This window comes from Pecten maximus, chromosome 6, assembly GCF_902652985.1.
Source record: "Pecten maximus chromosome 6, xPecMax1.1, whole genome shotgun sequence".
NCBI classification, from domain to species: domain Eukaryota; kingdom Metazoa; phylum Mollusca; class Bivalvia; order Pectinida; family Pectinidae; genus Pecten; species Pecten maximus.
The window spans coordinates 11,082,185-11,099,675 of NC_047020.1; the positions used below are offsets into that span (position 1 = coordinate 11,082,185).

At 38.2% G+C, this 17,491-nt stretch overlaps 1 protein-coding gene across 2 annotated transcripts in view; it reads left to right on the plus strand.

The window, feature by feature from the left end:
- The window catches only part of LOC117328953 (GRIP and coiled-coil domain-containing protein 2-like), a 28,848-nt gene that overhangs the window by 5,548 nt on the left and 5,809 nt on the right, over positions 1 to 17,491 (plus strand). Inside the window, exons 4-7 of one of the 2 annotated variants that reach the window (XM_033886585.1) lie at positions 890 to 904; positions 1,806 to 2,016; positions 14,017 to 14,136; positions 14,300 to 14,398. In XM_033886585.1, coding sequence (XP_033742476.1) covers positions 890 to 904; positions 1,806 to 2,016; positions 14,017 to 14,136; positions 14,300 to 14,398 — 445 coding nt within the window. The remainder of the gene's footprint in view (positions 1 to 889; positions 905 to 1,805; positions 2,017 to 14,016; positions 14,137 to 14,299; positions 14,399 to 17,491) is intronic. The other variant, XM_033886586.1, reaches the window with a different exon arrangement.

The following is a 17,491-nucleotide window of genomic DNA, read 5'->3' on the forward strand; positions in this document are numbered from 1 at the left end:
TCAGTGGTATTTAAAGGTCATAGTTCTACAATTGCATAGGTATTCAGATAGTAATGCGCGTGAAAACTTTTGACTCAACATGACAAAAATTGAGCAAGTTGGTCATTAATATGAACCCTATGTTAACCTGACCGGTAATATGCTTTTGAGTGTAGACCAATTTGAAATAAGCGCATATGTATACATATACATCGATATATACAGATATATGCAGAGTTGAGGAGTGCACATGATATTTCTGCTATCTCCTTGAGAACTGGTTTTAGGTGGGTCAGTTATTTAAGAATAATACAATAGATCAATGATATAAAAGCTTCAACTTAAAACAGTGTGGCTGTAAGGCATTGTTTGAGAAGGATGATAGTTTTATTGTTTCTGAGATAGCTGTATGGTTGGCATTTCAGTCGACAGCACGCACCATATATTATAAAACTGTTTGTTAACAAAGTGTTGTAATTGAAAATGCTTTGTGACGATGAGACACAATTTGGTGATATCTGAGCAACAGACCAATCTGTTTGATTGTGTTAAAATCTTTTTAACAGGATGTTATCTGTAATTCAGGAAAAGTTTCTAAGTTTCTATAGAGGACGAGATGATTTGGTTTCGTATTATTTAACGTCCTATCAACAACTATGGTCATATTAGGGCGAGTACTTGAGATGCATGCGTCTGGTGAATGTGTGTTTTTGGAGAAGTCACACAGTTGATTTATGAAATTAATGACAGAATTTGGCCTATGTATTTCCATGTTCGTCTCACATTTTATATCGTGCCCATATTAAGGCCCCATTTTTTACAGAAAGATTATGCGACCCCTCCGTGACATTGTTGTGACGGAGGGTCAATCGACGTTAGTGTTCAATAATTTGTCACTGTTTGTACACAGGCTTATGCGGATTTTGTAAGTACGGGGTAGTCGATATCTTCTTGCTATTGATTTTCAAATGTGTTTGTTTTTGTTACCAATATTCATGTACAAAGTATATACTTTACGATGTTACGCTATCACTGATATTCTTTCCTTTAAGTTCTTCGTTTCTTGAGTTGCAGGTTCGTTGTTATAAGTGTTATGACGTATTTAAGTGTGCATGTTATTCACGCTCTCTGTTCCCTGGGTTGTTATACTGAACTCATCATCATCTTGATTACTGACCGATTGCCGGTCACATTTCCACCACCATCATCTTGATTACTGACCGATTGCCGGTCACATTTCCACCATCATCATCTTGATTACTGACCGATTGCCGGTCACATTTCCACCACCATCATCATTTTGATTACTGACCGATTGCCGGTCACATTTCCACCACAATCATTTTGATTACTGACCGATTGCCGGTCACATTTCCACATTACTCTATAGATCGCCACAATATAGACCTGCAGGTTTCACTGCTTCAGAATGCTATTTTTGGAATAGTTTTGCTATTTTTGGCAATGTTAAATGTTATTGTTGGCATTGGATGCTACTGTTTGGTTGATATATCGAATTGAAGTCTATATTACAGAATCCATAAAATTATATATCTATCTTACTTAACAAAACAGCGGCAGCTGATCATGAGCCTTTAATTTGAAAAAAGTCAAATGTAAAAAAAAATCACTTCCAAACGATTTGATTCGTTATGTAAATGCTGTCTTCGAGAACAGTGTAAATTATCTGTTCAATTTGTAAAAGACGCGTTTTGAATTAAACACTTTCAAATAGGACTAATAATTATGTATCGTCGATGAATGGCTAAGTCAGGTTCACCATCTTTTAAAAAGCATATTGTACGGATATGTGCTGTTTAACACAGGTACAGGGGTGTGACTGCTGACGAGGTGATAGAAAGGGAAGATGTCAACCTCGTCACGATGAAAGTCGATGAAGATATTCCGATCGCCATTTCTGAAAGATTTCACAAGGAACTCTACTGCGATAAATGGGCAAACGCCTTCGAGAAACTGAACACGACATTCAAAAGGGACGAGAAAAAGGCTCTGCAGATCCTCATGGACTTCTGCACGGTAAACTATTTTTTGTACTTATTTTTATATCATTTCAGCCTACACAAGATAACGATAATAATATAACACGTCAGACTTATGTTTAAAACAGTGAAATATGTGTTAACATGTTCCGCTAGATGTGCACATGTCATTAATGTCCACCTTTCACACTTTAGTTATGTTCATGTTTTTTTATACCCCCGCAACGAAGTTAGGGGGGTATACTGGAATCAGGTTGTCTGTCCGTCCGTCCGTCCGTCCGTCTGTCTGTAGACACATTTTGTCCGGACAACTCCTCCTAAACCGATGGGCCGATTCCAATGTAACTTCACACAAATATTAATGATCAAGTGTAGATGTGCATGCCACTTTCTTTTTCTCAAAATTATGGTTGCTATGGCAACTGGTCATTATAAACATGTTTTCCGATAAGAACCACAACTGTAAGTTTGTCCGGACAACTCCTCCTAAACCGAACGTCCGATTTCAATGAAACCTCGCACAAATATAGAGGACCATGTGTAGATGTGCATGCCACTTTTTTTCCCTCAAAATTATGGTTGCTCTGGCAACTGGTCACTGTTAATTGTGAACAACACATATTTCAGACATTCTGAATTTCAAAAATATTGTCATGCATGGGTTATCTTAGTTAGCCTCTAATTAACAGTTCCAATTCACCATTGAGTGAAGATTGCGGGGGTATTAGTCAGCCATCCTGGCGACAGTTCTAGTTGGGTTTTTTTAGAAACAGTTTTTGTCAATTATTTTTACCATTAGTTTGGTTAGTCCTTGTCATTTTTTGTATGTTCTGAATGATGGGACGTTAAGAATGTTTTTGAGCTTTTGAGTTAGTGTAATATATATCTCACAAGGCATTGTTTACAATATATCTCACTAGGCATTGTTTACAATATATCTCACTAGGCATTGTTTACAATATATCTCACAAGGCATTGTTTACAATATATCTCACTAGGCATTGTTTACAATATATCTCACTAGGCATTGTTTACAATATATCTCACAAGGCATTGTTTACAATATATCTCACAAGGCATTGTTTACAATATATCTCACAAGGCATTGTTTACAATATATCTCACAAGGCATTGTTTACAATATATCTCACTAGGCATTGTTTACAATATATCTCACTAGGCATTGTTTACAATATATCTCACTAGGCATTGTTTACAATATATCTCACAAGGCATTGTTTACAATATATCTCACTAGGCATTGTTTACAATATATCTCACAAGGCATTGTTTACAATATATCTCACTAGGCATTGTTTACAATATATCTCACTAGGCATTGTTTACAATATATCTCACTAGGCATTGTTTACAATATATCTCACTAGGCATTGTTTACAATATATCTCACTAGGCATTGTTTACAATATATCTCACAAGGCATTGTTTACAATATATCTCACTAGGCATTGTTTACAATATATCTCACTAGGCATTGTTTACAATATATCTCACTAGGCATTGTTTACAATATATCTCACAAGGCATTGTTTACAATATATCTCACTAGGCATTGTTTACAATATATCTCACTAGGCATTGTTTACAATATATCTCACAAGGCATTGTTTACAATATATCTCACTAGGCATTGTTTACAATATATCTCACTAGGCATTGTTTACAGTATATTTACATTTACACTGCAGCCCCACTATATAACTTTACCAAGCTCACTTGGAAGTTATGAGTCCATAACATCCAAATTTTTATTATGACGTCATTATTATAGTGACGTCATAATTGTAACGTCGGCGATAACGAAAGATGGCTGTTGAAAAGGCTGTTCCGTCTTTGACGATAATAATTTGTTTATTCATTATCAGAGTAAAATTCCTGGATATAGTCTAGCGCGCTTCATTAAATTTGCCTTTGTCCAGTTGGCATTCATCAGCCCATAACTTCCAAATGGAAGCAGTTCAATGCTTAAATGTCTCGCAAGGCACTACAACTGACCAGTATATATAGGTATACACAACACTACAACTGACCAGTATATATAGGTATACACAACACTACAACTGATTCCCCACTGTCATCAGTATATTAAATTGTAAACAATGCCTTGTGAGATATACTGTAAACAATACCTTGTGAGATATATTGTAATATATCTCACAAGGTATTGTTTACAGTATATCTCACAAGGCATTGTTTACAATTTAATATACTGATGACAGTGGGGAATCAGTTGTAGTGTTGTGTATACCTATATATACTGGTCAGTTGTAGTGTTGTGTATACCTATATATACTGGTCAGTTGTAGTGTTGTGTATACCTATATATACTGGTCAGTTGTAGTGTTGTGTATACCTATATATACTGGTCAGTTGTAGTGTTGTGTATACCTATATATACTGGTCAGTTGTAGTGTTGTGTATACCTATATATACTGGTCAGTTGTAGTGTTGTGTATACCTATATATACTGGTCAGTTGTAGTGTTGCGTATACCTATATATACTGGTGACGGTGGGGAATCAGTTGTAGTGTTGCGTATACCTATATATACTGGTCAGTTGTAGTGTTGTGTATACCTATATATACTGGTCAGTTGTAGTGTTGCGTATACCTATATATACTGGTGACGGTGGGGAATCAGTTGTAGTGTTGTGTATACCTATATATACTGGTCAGTTGTAGTGTTGTGTATACCTATATATACTGGTCAGTTGTAGTGTTGTGTATACCTATATATACTGGTCAGTTGTAGTGTTGTGTATACCTATATATACTGGTGACGGTGGGGAATCAGTTGTAGTGTTGCGTATACCTATATATACTGGTCAGTTGTAGTGTTGTGTATACCTATATATACTGGTCAGTTGTAGTGTTGTGTATACCTATATATACTGGTCAGTTGTAGTGTTGTGTATACCTATATATACTGGTGACGGTGGGGAATCAGTTGTAGTGTTGTGTATACCTATATATACTGGTCAGTTGTAGTGTTGTGTATACCTATATATACTGGTCAGTTGTAGTGTTGTGTATACCTATATATACTGGTCAGTTGTAGTGTTGTGTATACCTATATAGGGAATCAGTTACAGGTTTGTGTATACTGATATAGATAGCTATTTTGACTGACATGTAATTTGTAAAAGAAAAGCTGTTCATTTTACGATTTTGAACTAAAAGTCGTACACTTCAAGTCAGAAGTTTCCGATAGTTTATGTATATACCATTATTAGAATAGTAGATGTTTTGATCTACATCATAAGTGAAATGTATAAGCGATTTGTTTATGTTAAGGACCAGTTTTCCTGTATAACTTGTTAAAATGTAGTTGATACACATTATATTGACAGAGTTGATATCGGTATATCGATATTATGATATCCGACACGGCTGCACTTTTAGGACTGGCTGTTAATGCCGCGACATTTAGAACGCAGACGTTCCATCGATCGGCACCTGTTTGTTTGGCTCTTGTGTAATGGTGGACGTGCGGGATTTTATATTCTGACGTCTACACAACATTGTAGTCAAGCCTGATTTACACGTGCGTAGCATGCATATCAAACCGTTAACGTTTTTGCCAGTATTGACGTATTTTTATACGTATTACTACTGTTCGTCGTGATTACCAACAGACATGTCAACATGATTAGAAATACCCAAAAAATTAAAGGGACTTCGTTTATGAGGACACGTTATATAGAATACGCGAGGTAAAGAAAGACAAAAGTGGCATGCCTTGGCGAGCCGAGCCGAGCTGTGTTATTTTGCATTGAGGGTAGGGTGGGGTGTGTGTTGTTTTGTTAGATGTGTTTTGTATTTGAGGGTGGGTGGGTGTATGTGTTGTTTACAGTTGTGTGATCGCACAACGTTCCAAAAGCATCGTGCGCACAAATGTGCGATGTGCGATACAAACCGCACAATTGTATGGGGCGCCGTTTTACTATTTATTCCCATTTGGTGATATCACCTATTCAAATAGGTGATATCACCTATTCAAATGAGTGATATCACCTATTCGAATAGGTGATATCACTTAAGAACTTTTTAAAGTGATATCACCTATTCGAATGAGTGATATCACCTATTCGTTTCATAAAGTGATATCACCCATTCGAAAGGGTGATATCACTCATTCGAATAGGTGATATCACCAATTCGAATAGGTGATATCACTCATTCGAATAGGTGATATCACTTAATGAAACGAATAGGTGATATCACCTATTCGAATAGGTGATATCACTTATTTGAAAAATGAATTGGTGATATGGTGATATCACTGATTGAATAGGTGATATCACCAAATGGGAATAAATAGTAAAACGGCGCCCCATAGTGATATCACTCATTCGAATAGGTGATATCACCAATTCGAATAGGTGATATCACTTATACAATTTCATAAGTGATATCACCTATTCGTATAGGTGATATCACTCATTCGAAAAGGTGATATCACTTAAGAATTTTATAAGTGATATTACCTATTCGAATGGGTGATATCACCTATTCGAATAGGTGATATCACGTAAGAACTTTTTAAAGTGATATCACCTATTCGAATGAGTGATATCACCTATTCGTTTCATTAAGTGATATCACCCATTCGAATAGGTGATATCACTCATTCGAATTGGTGATATCACTTAATGAAACGAATAGGTGATATCACCAATTCGAATAGGTGATATCACTTATTTGAAAAATGAATTGGTGATATCACCTATTCGAATAGGTGATATCACTGATTGAATAGGTGATATCACCAAATGGGAATAAATAGTAAAACGGCACCCCATAGTGATATCACTCATTCGAATAGGTGATATCACCAATTCGAATAGGTGATATCACTTATAAATTTCATAAGTGATATCACCTATTCGTATAGGTGATATCACTCATTCGAAAAGGTGATATCACTTAAGAATTTTATAAGTGATATTACCTATTCGAATGGGTGATATCACCTATTCGAATAGGTGATATCACTTAAGAATATTTTTAAGTGATGTCACCTATTCCAATTGGTGATATCACCTATTCAAATGAGTGATATCACCTATTCGTTTCATTAAGTGATATCACCTATTCGAATAGGTGATATCACTTATTTGAAAAATGAATTGGTGATATCAACTATTCGAATAGGTGATATCACTGATTGAATAGGTGATATCACCAAATGGGAATAAATAGTAAAACGGCGCCCCATACAACTGTGCGATGTAAACCGCACAGCTAACGATAGGTTTATAAATATTACGAAATAACTAGTTATACGAAAACATATACGAAAAAAATAAAATTATGATATAAGATGGTCGTTTTATATATACGTGCTACATAACAATTGTTTTCATCCATGGAACATGTATGACCTGTTAATTTTTGCCATTTACATTGTAAGTACCTTCATTTTGTCTCGCAAGTATTCGTGATGTTTTCGACGGCCTGGTGGCACTGGTGATACTGTACATCTACATGTACCGCTACGATTATTTATCGTACTTAATACATAAATTACATATAATACGTATTTTCAAACAAAAAAAGAAATGTTTCTATTCAAAATACATTTTAAGTCGTTTAATCTGTTGTTTAGTTCTACATGTATTAAATCAGAGACATATATACAGAGAGATTAGTAACATCGCTATTTCCCCGTACACATAGTGGCTCCCTTTATTCGTGACCACTCAAGCATATCCCTTATCGAGAGCGTCCTGTCTCCTATCAAACACACGCGAGCGCAGGTAAATCGGGCTATGCGCATGTGTGTATCGTAGTATTGGAACTTATTCGACATGTTCTGGTTAATCCGCCATTACGTCAGACCAAAACATCGTCATTTTAAATACACACAGAAAGCACATCGTTTTATTTAGGCCACTACAAAAGTTACCACATTAACCAAAAACTATCATACTTATGTGATATAGTCTTAGTGATCATGCACATTGTTGCCATTTATCCGTATTTTCTAAAATCCATTGGGTCCTATTCGACATGTCCAAGTTTGTAAATAGCCGCCATTACGTCAGACCAAAACACCGTCAATTTTAAACGCACACAAAAAGCACATCGTTTTATTTTGGCCACTACAAAAGTTACCACATTAACCAAAAACTATCAAACTTATGGGATATAGTCTTATTGATCATGCATATTGTTGTCATTTATCCGTATTTTCGAAAATCCATTGGGTCCTATTCGACATGTCCAAGTTTGTAAATAGCCGCCATTACGTCAGACCAAAACACCGTCAATTTTAAACGCACACAAAAAGCACATCGTTTTATTTTGGCCACTACAAAAGTTACCACATTAACCAAAAACTATCAAACTTATGGGATATAGTCTTATTGATCATGCATATTGTTGTCATTTATCCGTATTTTCGAAAATCCATTGGGTCCTATTCGACATGTCCAAGTTTGTAATTAAGCCGCCATTACGTCAGACCAAAACATCGTCAATTTTAAACGCACACAAAAAGCACATCGTTTTATTTAGGCCACTACAAAAGTTACCACATTAACCAAAAACTATCATACTTATGGGATATAGTCTTATTGATCATGCACAGTGTTGCCATTTATCCGTATTTTATAAAATCCATTGGGTCCTATTCGACATGTCCAAGTTTGTAAATAGCCGCCATTACGTCAGACCAAAACATCGTCAATTTTAAACGCACACAAAAAGCACATCGTTTTATTTTGGCCACTACAAAAGTTACCACATTAACCAAAACCTATCAAACTTATGGGATATAGTCTTATTGGTCATGCATATTGTTGCCATTTATCCGTATTTTCGAAAATCCATTGGGTCCTATTCGACATGTCCAAGTTTTGTAATTAAGCAGCCATTACGTCCGACCAAAACATCGTCAATTTTAAACGCACACAAAAAGCACATTGTTTTATCTAGGCCACTACAAAATTTACCACATTAACCAAAAACTATCATACTTATGGAATGTGGTCTTGATTATCATGCACATTGTTGTCATTTATCCGTATTCTCGAAAACCCCATAGGGACTTTTCGAAAATTGGAGATTCCCGCCGATCTTTCCTGCGTTGTGCTTGACTTTCATACTCAAAATACAAACACTTGGACAGCAAATTGTGATATATTTCATATTGATGACACTTCTGCACTTTGATATTAATAAAATTAAAGCACATCATTGGATCTTGGTGATGATTTCAAATAGAAATTATCGATAATTATGTGTCTGGTTTTCAAGTTTTCTCCAATATGGCGTCTAGTGAAGACTGAACCGAGCGACCGCAAAGGATTGTGGGAAGGTCAGGGGCCACTATGTAAACACAAGGGCAAATAGAGAGCTGCCAATCTCTCTGTATATATGTCTCTGATTAAATAGCCTGTATATAATCTCGCCGAGTACACATTACTTCGACTTTCCTAAGCCTAGAGGTGTCCTCGACGACGTCCGAGCAAATTATATAAAGTTCTTTAAAAATAATTTAGATAACTTATTTAAATATACATCGGTATTAAGTTTCATTCCTACTAATTATTGCATATATTTCAACAACAATATAGTACTTAGCTGCCTCGTAAAATGTTAATCGTAGTATATCTTTTACAATCGTTCCACACGTTTAAAAAATTAGATTTTGCATTCCTCATTTTATATCTACCACGATACCTACATTAATGTATCGCACATGTACCGTTCCAATCGCCCATCGTGCGCACATTTTCCTGCACGATCCGTATCGCACATATCGCACATCGTGCAGACATCGTGCGCACATCGTTGAACGTTGTGCGATCACATAACTGTAAGAAATAATTAACGAATTGATTTAAAATTGCAAAATATCCAAGTCCGAGTTGTATATCCTGCAACAATTCACGAGTCAAAGTTGATTATTTCTATTCTACAATGTACTGTTTAGTTCTGAGATCTACCTCTTCCTAATAGAAAAACGGCAACGAAACCCCGGGAAATGTGTCGCTACATGGCTGTTACAATTCACAAGAAACGATAAGGCGCGCGTGCTAATTAATATTCAAAAGCTGACGTCAATTCCAAGCCGTTTCGATAACTTTCGGGGATGTCGGCAAGCAATTCATGTAGAAATGCTCTCCAAAGGTTGCCTGTGGAAATATACCTTACAACATATTGTTAAGCAAAATCTGCTCTGGGTGGATAGAAATTAACAATCTGCTAAATTCCTCCGTTGTAAAATACACGGTCTCCGACGTTCAAACGTTTTGGCGCCGCCATGTTTGTTTACAAATGCACGATTTCGGAGGGGAAAGATTGTAACAGCCGTGACTCACGAGCGTATATTATTTGAAATTCTACCATGTTTGCTATGCAACGCTAGTTTTGATTGGTTTAAAACCATGTATTATTTTGCAATAATACACACTCGTGTCAATAACACACGCTCGTGAGTCACGGCTGTTACAATGTTATGTATCTAATATTCATATAGCAAGAATACGGTAACTGTAGCCGAGTGGGCTGATGGGTTAGTCTTCGTTCATTTTTTATCACGACGCGAGTTCGAATCCTACGAAGGCCGCTTTTTTTTCATCCTTTTTATTTTAATTTAAAAAAAATCAATGCCATATGATAGATGTTCTTGATTGTAGTACTGTAGTGCCTGTAAAGAAATGTATATTTTATCAACAAAATAATGCAATACTCAAGAAATAAATTACAAGTTTTTCCCGGGGTTTCTTTGCCGTTTTTCTATTAGAAACAGGTAGATCTAAGAACTAAACAGTACATGGTAGAATAGAAATAATCAACTTTGACTCGTGTATTGTTGCAGGATATACAACTCGGACTTGGATATTTTGCAATTTTAATTAATAACTCAGGCCTGCGGCCTTCGTTATTAATTTAATTGCAAAATATCCTCGTCCTCGTTGTATATCCTGCAACAATACACGAACCATCGTTAATTATTTCTTAAATAATATATGGTTTTAAACCAATCAAAACTGTCGTTGCATAGCAAACATGGTAGAATTTGTGTTAGATGTGTTTTGTATTTGAGGATGGGTGGGTGTATGTGTTGTTTTGTGTTAGATGTGTTTTGTATTTGAGGATGGGTGGGTGTATGTATGTGTTGTTTTGTGTTAGATGTGTTTTGTATTTTAGGTTGGGTGGGTGTATGTATGTGTTGTTTTGTGTTAGATGTGTTTTGTATTTGAGGATGGGTGGGTATGTGTATGTGTTGTTTTGTGTTAGATGTGTTTTGTATTTGAGGATGGGTGGGTGGGTGTATGTGTTGTTTTGTGTTAGATGTGTTTTGTATTTGAGGATGGGTGGGTGGGTGTATGTGTTGTTTTGTGTTAGATGTGTTTTGTATTTGAGGATGGGTGTATGTGTTGTTTTGTGTTAGATGTGTTTTGTATTTTAGGATGGGTGGGTGGGTGTATGTGTTGTTTTGTGTTAGATGTGTTTTGTATTTGAGGATGGGTGGGTGGGTGTATGTGTTGTTTTGTGTTAGATGTGTTTTGTATTTGAGGATGGGTGGGTGGGTGTATGTGTTGTTTTGTGTTAGATGTGTTTTGTATTTTAGGATGGGTGGATGGGTGTATATGTTGTTTTGTGTTAGATGTGTTTTGTATTTGAGGATGGGTGGGTGGGGTGATGTGTTGTTTTGTGTTAGATGTGTTTTGTATTTGAGGATGGTGGGTGGGTGCATGTGTTGTTTTGTGTTAATGTGTTTTGTATTTTAGGTGGGTGGGTGGGTGTATGTGTTGTTTTGTGTTTGATGTTTTTGTATTTGTGGATGGGTGGTGGGTATGTGTTGTTTTGTTTCGCGTGTTTTGTTTTTTTTGTGGTTGGGTGTATGTGTTGTTTGTGTTTTTGTTTTGTTTTGGTGGGTGGGTGTGTATTTGTTGTTTTGTGTTAGATTTGTTTTTTTTGGCTGGTGGGTGTTGTTTGTGTTGTTTTGTGTTGTGTGTTTTGTTTTTTTGGTTTTTGTGTGTTCTTGTTTTGTTTTTGGTTTTTTGTGTTGTTTTTTGTTGTTTTTGTTTTTTGTGTTTTTTTGCGGCTGTGGGTTGTTGTGTTGTGTGTTTTGATTTGTTTTTGGGTTTGTGTGTTGGTGTTGTGTTTTTTTGGTGTTGTTTTTTTCTTTGTTTTGTTTTGGGTTGGGTGGGTGTATGTGTTGTTTGGTGTGAGATGTGTTTTGTATTTGAGGATGGGTGGGTGCATGTGTTGTTTTGTGTTAGATGTGTTTTGTCTTTACGGGTGGGTGGGTGGGTGTTGTTTGTTTTGTGTTCGTGTTTTTGTTTGCGGTGGGTGGGTGTATGTGTTTTTGTGTTGTGTGTTTTGTCTTTCGGCTGGGTGGGTTGTGGGTGGGTCTGTGTTGTTTTGTGTTGCTGTTGTTTTTGTTTTGCGGTGGGTGGGTGGTGTCTGTGTTGTTTTTTTGTTGTTTGTGTTTGTCTTTGGGTGGGTGGGTGGGTGTGTGTGTTGTTTTGTTTTAGCTGTTTTGTCTTTTCGGCTGGGTGGGTGTTGTGTTGTTTTTGTGTTCGCTTGTGTTTTTTTTCGGTGGGTGGGTGGGGTTGTGTTGTTTTGTGTTCGCTGTGTTTTGTCTTTTGGTGGGTGGGTGGGTTGTGTTTGTTTTTTGCTGTGTTTTTGTCTTTTGGGGTGGGTGGGTGGGTGTATGTGTTGTTTTGTGTTAGATGTGTTTTGTATTTGAGGATTGGTGGGTGGGTGTATGTGTTGTTTTGTGTTAGATGTGTTCTTGTATTGTGGGCTGGGTGGGTTCTGTGTGTGTTTTGTGTTTGTTAGTGTGTTGTTTTGTATGGTTGGGAGGGTGGGGTGGTGTGTGTGTTTTTTGTGTTAGCTGTGTGTGTATTTGGGGTGGGTGTATGTGTTGTTTGGTGTGAGATGTGTTTTGTATTTGGGAGGTGGGTGCATGTGTTGTTTGTATTGTGTGGGTGTCTTTGTTTTGGTTGGTGGGTGGGTGTATGTGTTGTTTTGTATTGGGGGTGGGGTGGGGTGTATGTGTTGTTTGGTGTGAGATGTGTTGTTATGTATTGGGGAGAGGGGTTATGTGTTGTTTTGAATAAGAATCGAGGTGAGAAGGTATATGTTATTTTCTATTCGAGTGTATATGTTGCTTTGTATTGGCGTTTGTGTTGTTTTGTGTTAGGTATGTTGTTTTGTATTTTGGAGTATATCTCTAAGCGGTCATCGCCAAATTTCGATAGAACCAATTCATTCGGAACTCTCGGGTGAATCAAAATGTCGCTTATTTGAATAAATCCCGATGAGTTCAGGATGGGACCTGAAATAATTTTTCCAAAAAAAAAAACCACACTCTAGAAAATCTCGTCTCCTTCCGCAAAATATTTGTTTGTGATCAAGTAATATGAACCACGCTTTTATATGTTTCAAGATATTTGTTGAATTTAAATAAATTATAGAAAAACAGCTTAAATCATACACAATTACCTGTTTTATTCCTGATTTATTATGCTTGCTTCCTTGTTTGTATGAGGGGAGGTAACTCGTACACAATCCAGTTTACTGTTTCTTAGTCTCGGATTTTCCAATTGGCAACCGATAAGTGAAATCTCCGATTGTTTCTACATTTGATACTTAAAATGAAAATAGAATACTTCTGATTGATTCTGACGTCATTTTCAAGAAATAGGCATCCAAAAATGGCCTTAAAATGACACGAGATAACCACCAATAAAACATTAAGAATGCACTTTGAAAAAGAAAATGTCTTCTTATTTCCTGCCATTTTATATTGATATACTACTTGCTTTTCTCCTTTACTTCGATCCTTCATTCACAGTACCTATGAGTGGCCTTGACACTTTGATGTATTTTATTTGAGTGTACGCGATTTCGTGATGTTTTATATCACGTTTGCTGTTGTTTTGTCTCTAATTACTTTTAAGGTTCATTTGTTATTGTTTGCCTGTATTCTTTTGTTGGTTTGGGTATTTTCGTCTTTTAAAGTGTAAGTTAAGAGTGTATATTACTGTTTTAGGAGGTGTACCTTCACTGTCGACGTATAGCCCGCCAGCAGATAGACATGGTTTGGTCACTCCTGTGTAACCCGACAGCGGCCCAGGTCCGCGGAGGCCTCTCTCGGAGGACATCCACGGCGGTACGTAGGACAGCGTTACTTCATTATGGCTGTACCTTGAAATTGCCCTACGCTGGCCGCAGTTATGCATTTTTTCATGAAATTCAAGGTTAAAACATTATTTGACGAAAACAAAAGAAAATACTGTATGTTTGTGCCTGTTTAGCGTGCCTTTGTGTTACAGAAGCTGCCTCCTCCTGACTCCGTTCCTGCTGTACTTCGGGACCTTATATCGGAGTACCGTCGAAAACCCAGCAAGGAATTCGTGGATCACCTTTATGATGTACGTAATAAATCACAGCCATGTTCCAATGGGTATTTGTTTACTGATTTAGATGAAATATAACTTAACATAAGAAAAGGCATATCGCACGTAATCATTACAAAAGCTGATACGGTGCCTGATACGGTGTCTGATACGGTGCCTGGGACGGTGTCTGATACGGTGTCTGATACGGTGCCTGATACGGTGCCTGATACGGTGTCTGATACGGTGCCTGGGACGGTGTCTGATACGGTGTCTGATACGGTGCCTGGGACGGTGTCTGATACGGTGTCTGATACGGTGTCTGGGACGGTGTCTGATACGGTGCCTGGGACGGTGTCTGATACGGTGCCTGATACGGTGTCTGATACGGTGCCTGGGACGGTGTCTGATACGGTGCCTGATACGGTGTCTGATACGGTGTCTGATACGGTGCCTGGGACGGTGTCTGATACGGTGCCTGATACGGTGTCTGATACGGTGTCTGATACGGTGCCTGGGACGGTGTCTGATACGGTGTCTGATACGGTGTCTGGGACGGTGTCTGATACGGTGTCTGATACGGTGCCTGATACGGTGTCTGATACGGTGCCTGATACGGTGCCTGATACGGTGTCTGATACGGTGTCTGGGACGGTGCCTGATACGGTGTCTGATACGGTGTCTGGGACGGTGTCTGATACGGTGTCTGATACGGTGCCTGATACGGTGTCTGATACGGTGCCTGATACGGTGTCTGATACGGTGCCTGATACGGTGCCTGATACGGTGTCTGGGACGGTGCCTGATACGGTGTCTGATACGGTGTCTGGGACGGTGGTGCCTGATACGGTGTCTGATACGGTGCCTGATACGGTGTCTGGGACGGTGTCTGATACGGTGCCTGATACGGTGTCTGATACGGTGTCTGATACGGTGCCTGGGACGGTGTCTGATACGGTGTCTGATACGGTGTCTGATACGGTGCCTGATACGGTGTCTGATACGGTGTCTGATACGGTGCCTGATACGGTGCCTGATACGGTGCCTGATACGGTGTCTGATACGGTGTCTGGGACGGTGCCTGATACGGTGTCTGATACGGTGTCTGGGACGGTGTCTGATACGGTGTCTGATACGGTGCCTGATACGGTGTCTGATACGGTGCCTGATACGGTGCCTGATACGGTGTCTGATACGGTGCCTGATACGGTGCCTGATACGGTGTCTGGGACGGTGCCTGATACGGTGTCTGATACGGTGCCTGGGACGAGGGACACCATTACATTACTATAACCTAAAGGGGTAAACCATATATTGTCTATCCTCAGATTCATGTCCTTTAATTGTGATTAGTTTTACATGTCATCTATAGACTCGAGGACACTCTCCACGGCTGTACTGGGATTACAAAATTATTCAAATCGGTTTACGTAACAAGTACGTGTAACCTACATGTGATATATTTTGTTATCGTCTGTCGAAAAGGTGTAAAATTTTACCCCAATGCTCCGACGGCATCACGTTTCAGAACTTAGTTTACAATGCATGTTTCAATGACGGAACAGCTGTTAAATTTCAATATTTAGCTCTATCTTAATATATTTTGTGCCTTTTATGAACTCCATGGATTAATAGTACGTGTGGGCCAGCTGATAGACACTACAGGTGGGCTTTAATATTACCAGGCGATAGACACTATAGGTGGGCTTTAGTATTACCAGGCGATAGACACTATAGGTGGGCTTTTGTATTACCAGATGATAGACACTACAGGTGGGCTTTAGTATTACCAGGCGATAGACACTATAGGTGGGCTTTAGTATTACCAGGCGATAGACACTATAGGTGGGCTTTAGTATTACCAGGCGATAGACACTATAGGTAAGCTTTAGTATTACCAGGCGATAGACACTATAGGTGGGCTTTAGTATTACCAGGCGATAGACACTATAGGTGGGCTTTAGTATTACCAGGCGATAGACACTATAGGTGGGCTTTAGTATTACCAGGCGATAGACACTACAGGTTGGCTTTAGTATTACCAGGCGATAGACACTATAGGTGGGCTTTAGTATTACCAGGCGATAGACACTATAGGTAAGCTTTAGTATTACCAGGCGATAGACACTATAGGTGGGCTTTAGTATTACCAGGCGATAGACACTATAGGAGGGCTTTAGTATTACCAGGCGATAGACACTATAGGTGGGCTTTAGTATTACCAGGCGATAGACATGATAGACACTATAGGTGGGCTTTAGTATTACCAGGCGATAGACATGATAGACACTATAGGTGGGCTTTAGTATTACCAGGCGATAGACACTATAGGTGGGCTTTAGTATTACCAGGCGATAGACACTACAGGTAAGCTTTAGTATTACCAGGCGATAGACATGATAGACACTATAGGTGGGCTTTAGTATTACCAGGCGATAGACACTATAGGTAAGCTTTAGTATTACCAGGCGATAGACACTACAGGTGGGCTTTAGTATTACCAGGCGATAGACACTACAGGTGGGCTTTGATCCCCGAGTTGTACAGTAAACTGTATGTTATGTTTCAAAACGAACATTTATGTTTGTTTATTAGAATCTAGAGTAAAATGGATGTCATTTCCCTATATGGAGACTGTTTCACCATGGCGCCATCCATAATACTACTTCCGTGTTCAAACCAATATGGCTGAGGTCAAAACATTCGCTTCAAACTCATACTTAGAAATATACTATACATACTAGTCCGCGATTTTACTTAAAAGTGTAAAACATATTTACTGGAATGTTACGTCATTATCAACTAGGTGAGTATTTCAGTAATTAAAAGAAAGAAATATATCAATAAAAACGGCATTCGAGGCGATACATTGTATAATGGCGGATGGCAAGGAGCTACATAATTAGGTCACATGTATGGGAGATTTATACTGTCGCCTCATAAGTATCAACACCTTAACCGTTTAGCATCACTGACGATTCTAGCTGGACGGAACAGCTGTATGATCTATTTCAATCGACTGTTTGACTCTACTGTGTCTTACTCTCAATTTGTATTACACGATACTAATATCTTGTCTATCTTGAATAGACACGACTTAGCAAACAGAAAAACAATGAATATCAAATA